The following is a 10,036-nucleotide window of genomic DNA, read 5'->3' as shown; positions in this document are numbered from 1 at the left end:
AGTGCTCCACAACTGGTATAACAAAGGCCATGGTATGTACTATCCTGTATGTGGGATGGTGCAATAAAAAATCCCTGGCTGCTAATCGAAAAGAGTAGTCCATGAAGTGGCGACAGCGGGTTTCCTCTATATCTGTGTGGTCCTTAACCATATGTCCGACGCATTATAACCATAAATAAAATGTGTAGAATGCATCATTAAATAAAACATTTCCTTCCTTCAAATTATTACATATCGATGAAAACCAAATAATGACAGGGTGTCTCCTGAATGTTAACAGTCCATTCTATTTGTAATTCCAGATTGTTCACCTTCTTTTGAAACATGGTGCCGACCCGACCCTGCACAACTATAAAGACCAGACTGCCGTGGAGGTGGCCACACCCAGCATTAAGACCGTTCTGCTCGACTCAGTGGAGAAATCAACAGAGTCGCCGCACAGACTCTTACTACAGGCAGCCTGGCAGGGCAACGTCAAAGTGGTGCACAAGCTGCTGGTAAGTTGACATACAGGCTGGGATCCCTGTCCCGAGTCAGTGGGCGTGTTCGAAACCCTAGTGGTATATGAGAATGTTAAACTAGTTATCTATCTATAGGCTGTGTGTATTATAAAGTTTGTTTTGCTTAATGACACCACTAGAGCACATTGATTCAGTGTTCACCAGGAAAGGCGAGTGATCACACCTGATTCCCTCCACACCCGCCTGCAAAGTTTTAGGAGATCGGCAAATTGATCGCCTCGCCTACAAAGTTTTAGGAGACTGGCAGATTGATCGCCTTGCCTACAAATTTTAGGATATCGGCAAATTGATCGCCTTGCCTACAGAGTTTTAGGAAACCGACAAATTGATCGTCTTGCCTACAAAGTTTTAGGAGACTGGCAAATTGATCACCTTGCCTACAAAGTTTCAGGAGACCGGCAAATTGATCGCCTTGCCTACAAATTTTAGGATATCGGCAAATTGATCGCCTTGCCTACAGAGTTTCAGGAGACCGACAAATTGATCGTCTTGCCTACAAAGTTTTAGGAGACTGGCAAATTGATCGCCTTTCCTACAAAGTTTTAGGAGACTGGTAGATTGATCGCCTTGCCTACAAAGTTTTAGGAGATCGGCAAATTGATCGCCTTGCCTACAGAGTTTTAGGAGACCGACAAATTGATTGTCTTGCCTACAAAGTTTTAGAAGACTGGCAAATTGATCGCCTTGCCTACAAAGTTTCAGGAGACCGGCAAATTAATCGCCTCGCCTACAAAGTTTCAGCAGACCAGCAAATTGATTGCCTCGCCTACAAAGTTTTAGGAGACCGGCAAATTGATCGCCTCTCCTACAAAATTTTAGGAGACTGGCAAATTGATCGCCACGCCTACAAAGTTTTAGGAGACTGGCAGATTGATCGCCTTGCAATATAAATGTTTTTAGATATTTTGTCTGAAGTTCAATGTGATTGCTTGTGTAGCACCATTTGAGGCGAGTGATCTTCAGCTCACCTTGACTTTACTCACGGCCAATTAGTCATCAGCTGTTGGATGTCAAACATTCGGGAATTTGGCAAATGTAAATATTGTGTCTTAAAGAAAACCTTCTACATCTTCATTAGCAGCAATGGATCTTTTATGGCACTTTCCCCACAGACAGAACTGCATGTATACAGTTGTGGGACAATGGTTGGAACTGGGACAAAACCCAACTAGAGAATGGGTCCATCTAGGGGTTTTGATCTTTTGACCCAAGCACCTCAGGTGAATACTCTGCCAACAGCTTGATCCTGCCCTTTGTGTGTTGTATGTCCAGGAATGTATCGTTGTGTTGGAAGTATGTGTGTATGTGTATGTATGTGTATGTATGTATGTGTGTGTGTGTGTGTGTATGTGTGTATGTGTATGTATGTGTGTGTGTGTGTGTGTGTGTGTGTGTGTGTGTGTGTATGTGTGTATGTGTATGTATGTGTATGTGTGTGTGTGTGTGTGTGTGTGTGTGTATGTGTGTATGTGTGTGTGTGTGTGTATGTGTATGTGTGTGTGTATGTGTGTGTGTGTGTGTGTGTGTGTGTGTGTGTGTGTGTGTATGTATGTGTGTGTGTGTGTGTGTGTGTGTGTGTGTGTGTGTATGTGTGTGTGTGTGTGTGTGTGTGTGTGTGTGTGTGTGTGTGTGTGTGTGTGTGTGTGTGTGTGTGTGTGTGTGTGTGTGTTTTTTTGAATTGCACTGTGAGATCGCAAAGTTGTGAGAGTTTAGTGAATTAGGCCCATTACATAAAAATTACACCATAAAGAATATCAGTGTTGCTGTAATGTGTGTTTGACACTGTATAATATGTAATATAATAAGTAGTGTGATATATATTTACACTGTGTGATATGTACTGTATGTGACCTCTGTGGAAATAATTCATATAAGTGCTGGAATATCTCCAACTCTGTCTGTTACTAGCTGTTTGTGTTTGCACTCCACTCCGTTCCTTTGTGTGGCCAGTCAGCTGTTAACCACTGGGAGGTGACTGGGTTCAATAGCTACTGGGTTATTAGGACTGACTGCCACAAGCCAAATGTAAATTACGCATTCACCACTTGACAGACACGTCTTGGCCAGCAGTTTGCACTAGTGTTGGTGATCAGATCCAATACGGGGTATTTATTGATTGGTCAGGGCACTTTTTTTTATTGTCATTATCAATATGATTTTTGGTGTTATTCTTTAGCCAAACCTGCTGAAACAGCCACCTCTGTTAAGCGACCCCCTCCATATAGCAACATCTTCTGTTAAGCAGTTATGTCTATTAAGGCCAGATTTTATTCTCCATCATCTAATTTTGTCTGTATTAAAGGATTTGACATCCAATAGCTGATGATTAATAAATCAGTGTGCTCTAGTGATGTCGTTAAACAAAACAAGCTGTATTAAAGGAATGGTAAATTGAGGCCTGAGATTAGTTTTATGTCTTAAGAGAGTTATATTTTTTTTGACTGTGAAAGTCAGTGTTGCAAAAAACCAGAAGAGTTTAAAGTATGTTTTGTTTAATTAACAACATCACTAAAGCACATTGATATATTAATCATTGGTAAGTGGGTGTCAAATATTTGGTAATTTAGACATATAGTCTTCGAGTAGCAAGGGATCTTTTATATGCACCATCCCACATTCGGGATAGCCCAATGGACTCACCGATGTGTATCCATCCCATACTGTCAATGTTACATTGCAATAAAACCTAACTGAGAAATAATCATTCACATTAATGTTTTGGTTGTGTAATATTAGGTGAAACATTCTTGCACTGGTCAGTTAATCACGGCGTAATGTGTAGCTCATAAGTGATATGAGCTTACCACACTTGATGAAATGAAAGGTGCTACATCACGAAATGAAACATGTCAATAAAGCCAGTTACAGTGTTGTTACAATCAGCTGATCATTCAAGTTGATATTGAATAATTGATGAAATGAAAGGTGCTACATCACGAAATGAAACACGCCAATAAAGCCAGTTACAGTGTTGTTACAATCAGCTGATCATTAAAGTTGATATTGAATAATTGATGGAGTGAAAGGTGCTAAATCACGAAATGAAACACGCCAATAAAGCCAGTTACAGTGTTGTTACAATCAGCTGATCATTAAAGTTGATATTGAATAATTGATGAAATGAAAGGTGCTACATCACGAAATGAAAAACGTCAATAAAGCCAGTTACAGTGTTGTTACAATCAACTGATCATTAAAGTTGATATTGAATAATTGATGGAGTGAAAGGTGCTACATCACGAAATGAAACACGCCAATAAAGCCAGTTACAGTGTTGTTACAATCAGCTGATCATTAAAGTTGATATTGAATAATTGATGGAGTGAAAGGTGCTACATCACGAAATGAAACACGCCAATAAAGCCAGTTACAGTGTTGTTACAATCAGCTGATCATTAAAGTTGATATTGAATAATTGATGGAGTGAAAGGTGCTACATCACGAAATGAAACACGCCAATAAAGCCAGTTACAGTGTTGTTACAATCAGCTGATCATTAAAGTTGATATTGAATAATTGATGGAGTGAAAGGTGCTACATCACGAAATGAAACACGCCAATAAAGCCAGTTACAGTGTTGTTACAATCAGCTGATCATTAAAGTTGATATTGCTTCCTTTTTCATTTATTTCATGCTTACGTCCAATTAAGGTTCAAGTTATATGTCATGTATGTAAACTTCATGAAACTGGAGATGAATTTCGTTATACAGTGAAACCCCATTAAAGTTTTTATTGGTGTGTTTGTGTGTGTGTGTGTGTGTGCATGAGGTGTATGTGTGTGTGTGTGCATGAGGGGTGTGTGTGTGTATGAGGTGTGTGTGTGTGTGTGTGTATGTGCATGAGGTGTATGTGTGTGTGTGTGTGCATGAGGGGTGTGTGTGTGTATGAGGTGTGTGCATGTGTGGGTGTATATATGTGTTTGTGTGTTCATATGTGTTTCTATCTGTGCATGAAGGTGTGTGTGTGTGTGGGGGGGGTATGTGTGTGTATGAGGTGTGTGTGCATGTGTGGGTGTGCATGAGGTGTATGTGTGTGTGTGCATGAAGGGTATGTGTGTATGAGGTGTGTGCATGTGGGTATATGTGTGTGTGTGTGTATGTGTGTTCATATGTGTATCTGTGCATGAAGGGGTGTGTGTGTGGGTATGTGTGTGTATGAGGTGTGTGTGTGTATGAGTGTGTGCATGAGGTGTATGTGTGTGTGTGTGTATGAGGTGTGTGCATGTGTGGGTTAATATGTGTGTGTGTGTGTGTGTGTGTTCATATGTGTGTCTATCTGTGCATGAAGGTGTGTGTGTGTGTATGAGGTGTGTGTGCATGTGTGGGTGTGTGCATGAGGTGTATGTGTGTGTGTGTATGAGGTGTGTGCATGTGTGGGTGAATATGTGTGTGTGTGTGTATGTGTGTTCATATGTGTGTCTATCTGTGCATGAAGGTGTGTGTGTGGGTGTGTGTGTGTATGTATGAGGTGTGTGTGTGTGTGGGTGTGCACAAGGGGTGTGTATGTGTATGAGGTGTGGGTGTATGTGTGTGTGTGTGTCCATATGTGTGTCTATCTGTGCATGAAGGTATGTGTGTGTATGAGGTGTGTGCATGTGTGGGTGTATATGTGTGTTCATATGTGTGTATCTGTGCATGAAGGTGTGTGTGTGTGTGTGTGTGGGGGGGTATGTGTGTGTGTGTGTGTGTATGAGGTGTGTGTGTGCATGTGTGTGTGTATATGTGTGTGTGCATGAGGTGTGTGTGTGTGTGTGTTTATGAGGTGTGTGTGTGTTTATGAGGTGTGTTTGTGTTTGTGTCCATGTGTGTGTGTGTGTGTGTCTGTGTATGTGTGTGTGTGTGCATGAGGTGTGTGTGTTTGTGTCTCTCTCTGTGTGTATGTGTGTGTGTTTGTTTGTGTGTGTGTGTGCATGAGGTGTGTGTGTGTGTGTGTGTGTGTGTGTGTGTTTCTTTCTTCTCTACACTGTAATCTTCCAGTTTATGAAATTTAAAGTCATTGTCATTGTCCACGATAGGGGTCAGCGTAGTGGCCAACACCTTCTCATGCACTGAACCATAAAATCTCACTGTTTGATTGTCACTGGTATTGAAACATAAATGCCATACAGCCTTAATAAAAACACCCTGATGCTTTAACCATTGGACCGCCAAAGTGCTGGTATGGCCTTGAATCTGATGCCTTTGAGATTGGCAATAATTTCCTCACCTCAAGTTTTGTTCCAGTTTAATGACCTTCGATTGCCATGTTGTATTAATATAAACATTGAAAAGACTTGATTGAATTTGATGTGCTTGTCTGCACACGTTCCAGCTTGTCAATTTACAAAGTCAAACCAGATATACTGACTATTTTATAGACCACCAACTACCTATATAGAGTATTTTATTTGTTTTCCATATCTCAAATGCATATATTCCAGCTTTTGGCCTCATTTGAGACTGGTTGTTATAAGCAGGTTTGTACTATGTATACAGTCTTCATGGCAACCTGTATAAAGAAGCAGCTACCTGTGTTAAGAAGCCGCATTTGTATTCTTCCAAATCTTCAAATATACCTGGTAGTACCAATGTGATGTCTAATATACCTGGTAGTACCAGTGTGACGTCTAATATACCTGGTAGTACCAATGTGACGTCTAATATACCCGGTAGTACCAGTGTGACGTCTAATATACCCGGTAGTACCAGTGTGACGTCTAATATACCCGGTAGTACCAGTGTGACGTCTAATATACCCGGTAGTACCAGTGTGACGTCTAATATACCCGGTAGTACCAGTGTGACGTCTAATATACCCGGTAGTACCAGTGTGACGTCTAATATACCCGGTAGTACCAGTGTGACGTCTAATATACCCGGTAGTACCAGTGTGACGTCTAATATACCCGGTAGTACCAGTGTGACGTCTAATATACTTGGTAGTACCAATGTGACGTCTAATATACCCGGTAGTACCAATGTGACGTCTAATATACCCGGTAGTACCAGTGTGACGTCTAATATACTTGGTAGTACCAATGTGACGTCTAATATACCCAGTAGTACCAATGTGATGTCTAATATACCCGGTAGTACCAGTGTGATGTCTAATATACTTGGTAGTACCAGTGTAACGTCTAATATACCTGGTAGTACCAGTGTGATGTCTAATATACCTGGTAGTACCAATGTGATGTCTAATATACCCGGTAGTACCAGTGTGATGTTTAATATACCCGGTAGTACCAGTGTGACGTCTAATATACCCGGTAGTACCAGTGTGACGTCTAATATACCCGGTAGTACCAGTGTAACGTCTAATATACCTGGTAGTACCAGTGTGACGTCTAATATACTTGGTAGTACCAATGTGACGTCTAATATACCTGGTAGTACCAATGTGATGTCTAATATACCTGGTAGTACCAGTGTGACGTCTAATATACTTAGTAGTACCAATGTGACGTCTAATATACCTGGTAGTACCAATGTAATGTCTAATATACCCGGTAGTACCAGTGTGATGTCTAATATACTTGGTAGTACCAATGTAACGTCTAATATACCCGGTAGTACCAGTGTGACATCTAATATACCCGGTAGTACCAGTGTGACATCTAATATACCTGGTAGTATCAGTGTGACGTCTAATATACCCGGTAGTACCAGTGTGACACTGAATAGCTGTAGTTTAAAATATCACTTGTTAGACCCCTAATATCCATAGTTTAAAATATCACTTGTCAGACTTCAAATAGCCATACATGTAGTTTAAATTATCACTTGTTAGACACTGAATAGCTGTAGTTTAAAATATCACTTGTTAAACACTGAATAGCCATAGTTTAAAATATCACTTGTTAGACTGGAAATAGCCATAGTTTAAAATATCACTTGTTAGACTGGAAATAGCCATAGTTTAAAATATCACCTGTTAGACACTGAATAGCCATAGTTTATAATATCACTTGTTAGACTGGAAATAGCCATAGTTTAAAATATCACTTGTTAGACTGGAAATAGCCATAGTTTAAAATATCACCTGTTAGACACTGAATAGCCATAGTTTATAATATCACTTGTTAGACACTGAATAGCCATAGTTTAAAACATCACTTGTTGAACACTGAATAGCCATAGTTTAAAACATCACTTGTTTGACTGGAAATAACTCTGAAGTGCTAAATATTCTTTTTCTTTCTATGACAGAAAGAGAACAAAGTGATTGACATCAACTGCCAAAATGCAGAAGGGTTAACCCCTTTGCTGCTGCTGACCAGGGACATACAGTTGTTTGAGAAGATCACCACACACCTCCACCGACCGTACAGTCCGCTCCACGTCCTGCAGGAATTACTCACACACAGAGCGTAAGTCAACATGTGAACATCAGCAACGTGATGGAAAACATTTATGTACTACGTCAATAAAAGTTTATTTTTAGATGTTCATTGCAATGCATATGAATTTTATTTTATTTTATTTTATTTTATTAAAAGTTAATTTTTTAACATTTTATTTATTTACTATAAGTGTAATTTTTATTAAATAAAAAATGACAATGCAACTGTATGTGACATCGAATAGTCAATACTGTTATGGTAGGTTGTATATTTAATTCCACAGAATTTTTTTTTTTCTTTACTACATTCACACAGGTCCAAATGAAATAATATGTATGCACTCTTCACCTACATGTCAATCAACATCAGGGCTTGAGGGGTGGGGAAATAATACATTGGAAAAAATTAGGATCTGCAATTTTCTAGGTCAGGTTGAGTGCCCAGAAATATTTAAAAATATGCAGTTTAATGATTTAAAAGCTGTAACAGCCAAAAATAGTTTACAGTCTTTAATCATTATGGTCAGTGCTTTCAATAGTTTTCAATTTTTGGTCTGTGTTTGTCCAATCTATATTACAGGGTAACCTCTCACAACGGACCCTCTGTATACTGAAATTCCCTGAAAACCAAACATTTTCTCTAAACTGGACACCCCTTAAAACCAGACTTTTTACTTTGTCGCGTGAGTGTCCAGTTTAGAGGGGTTCACTGTACAACATTATTAGTCCCCTACCGGTCCAATAGATTTCATCTCTGTTCTTGTGTCTGTCCTTGTGTCTGTCCTTGTGTCTGTCTGGTTGTCTGTCCAACCGTCTGTCCAAAATATAGTTTTCCGGACTTGTTTTTTAGAAGGCCTTGAGATATTGAGCTGAAATTTTGTGTATAGCTTTATCATGTACTGTTACAGATCAAGTTTGACTTTCATGACAATTTACCCAGTTTTGACGGAGTTATGGCCTTTGAACTTAGGAGATATGAAAAATTGTTGGGGCCAGGTAGGGGCCAGGTATTGCTTTAGCAGTTCTCTCAAAATGCTTGTTTATACTGTATAATCAGTTGTGTAGTTACAGTTTTGTTGTTTTTTCCAGTGATGTTCATGCCACAGATGGCGATGATAAGACCTGTTTGCACCATGCGTCCCAATCCAAGGCTACGCTGGCTCAAGCAATCGTCAGCTGTTTGATCAGCAGGGGTTCTGAGATGGGTGAGATTCTTCACACAGTCGACTAATTCAGTGTTTCTCAGTCTATGGATCAGTACCCATTTGTGGACCAGTTTAAGTTAGAAGTTTGTTTTAATTAATGACATCACTGGATAATCATCAGCTATTGGATGTCAGTCCTTTGATAACTGTGACACGCAGTTCTACATTTTTCCATTAGCAGCAAGGGTTCTTTTATATGCACTTTCGATACATGGACCAATGCAGTGCTCGTCTTGACCAGTGCTGGTCTGAGGTCTAGTGCCAGTCCTTCAATGATCCATGTCGGAAAAAGTAAAAGATAAATAAATAGTAAATCAGGGGGAAATTTCACGAAACATTGTAAGTTTATGTCTGCGACTAGCAGTTATACCGGGCATACAGTTACACGTGTTTGATATCTATTTCACGAAACATTGTAAGTTTATGTCTGCGACTAGCAGTTATACCGGGCATACAGTTACACGTGTTTGATATCTATTTCATGAAACATTGTAAGTTTATGTCTGCGACTAGCAGTTATACCGGGCATACAGTTACACGTGTTTGATATCTATTTCATGAAACATTGTAAGTTTATGTCTGCGACTAGCAGTTATACCGGGCATACAGTTACACGTGTTTGATATCTATTTCATGAAACATTGTAAGTTTATGTCTGCGACTAGCAGTTATACCGGGCATACAGTTACACGTGTTTGATATCTATTTCACAAAGAAAATTACATCATTAAGGAAAATAGAGCATTTTAAGGACAAAAGAAAATGAAATATAGTAAAGTAGACTTACAACGAACATGCTTAGAACAAAGTATTGCATAGAACAAACTTATCATAAGGTCACGTTTTATCTCCCTATACATTAATAACTAACTTATGCAAATGTGTACAATGAACTACTGGTATAATAATTTAATTAGCATGGTCCCTTATGGTTTGGTATAAGAGTGCTTTATTGTAGGTGTATTTCTAACTAGATTTGTTGTATTAT

General features: G+C 39.3%; 1 protein-coding gene across 1 annotated transcript in view; it reads left to right on the top strand.

The window, feature by feature from the left end:
- The window catches only part of LOC121380819, a 96,778-nt gene that overhangs the window by 58,246 nt on the left and 28,496 nt on the right, over window positions 1–10,036 (top strand). Inside the window, exons 4-6 of the mRNA XM_041509801.1 lie at window positions 303–497; window positions 7,711–7,871; window positions 8,933–9,048. Of these exons, the coding sequence (XP_041365735.1) occupies window positions 303–497; window positions 7,711–7,871; window positions 8,933–9,048 (472 nt within the window). The remainder of the gene's footprint in view (window positions 1–302; window positions 498–7,710; window positions 7,872–8,932; window positions 9,049–10,036) is intronic.

The sequence above is a fragment of the Gigantopelta aegis genome, chromosome 9 (genome assembly GCF_016097555.1).
Source record: "Gigantopelta aegis isolate Gae_Host chromosome 9, Gae_host_genome, whole genome shotgun sequence".
Classification (NCBI taxonomy): Eukaryota; Metazoa; Mollusca; class Gastropoda; order Neomphalida; family Peltospiridae; genus Gigantopelta; species Gigantopelta aegis.
This window is presented reverse-complemented; position numbering and strand designations above follow the sequence as displayed.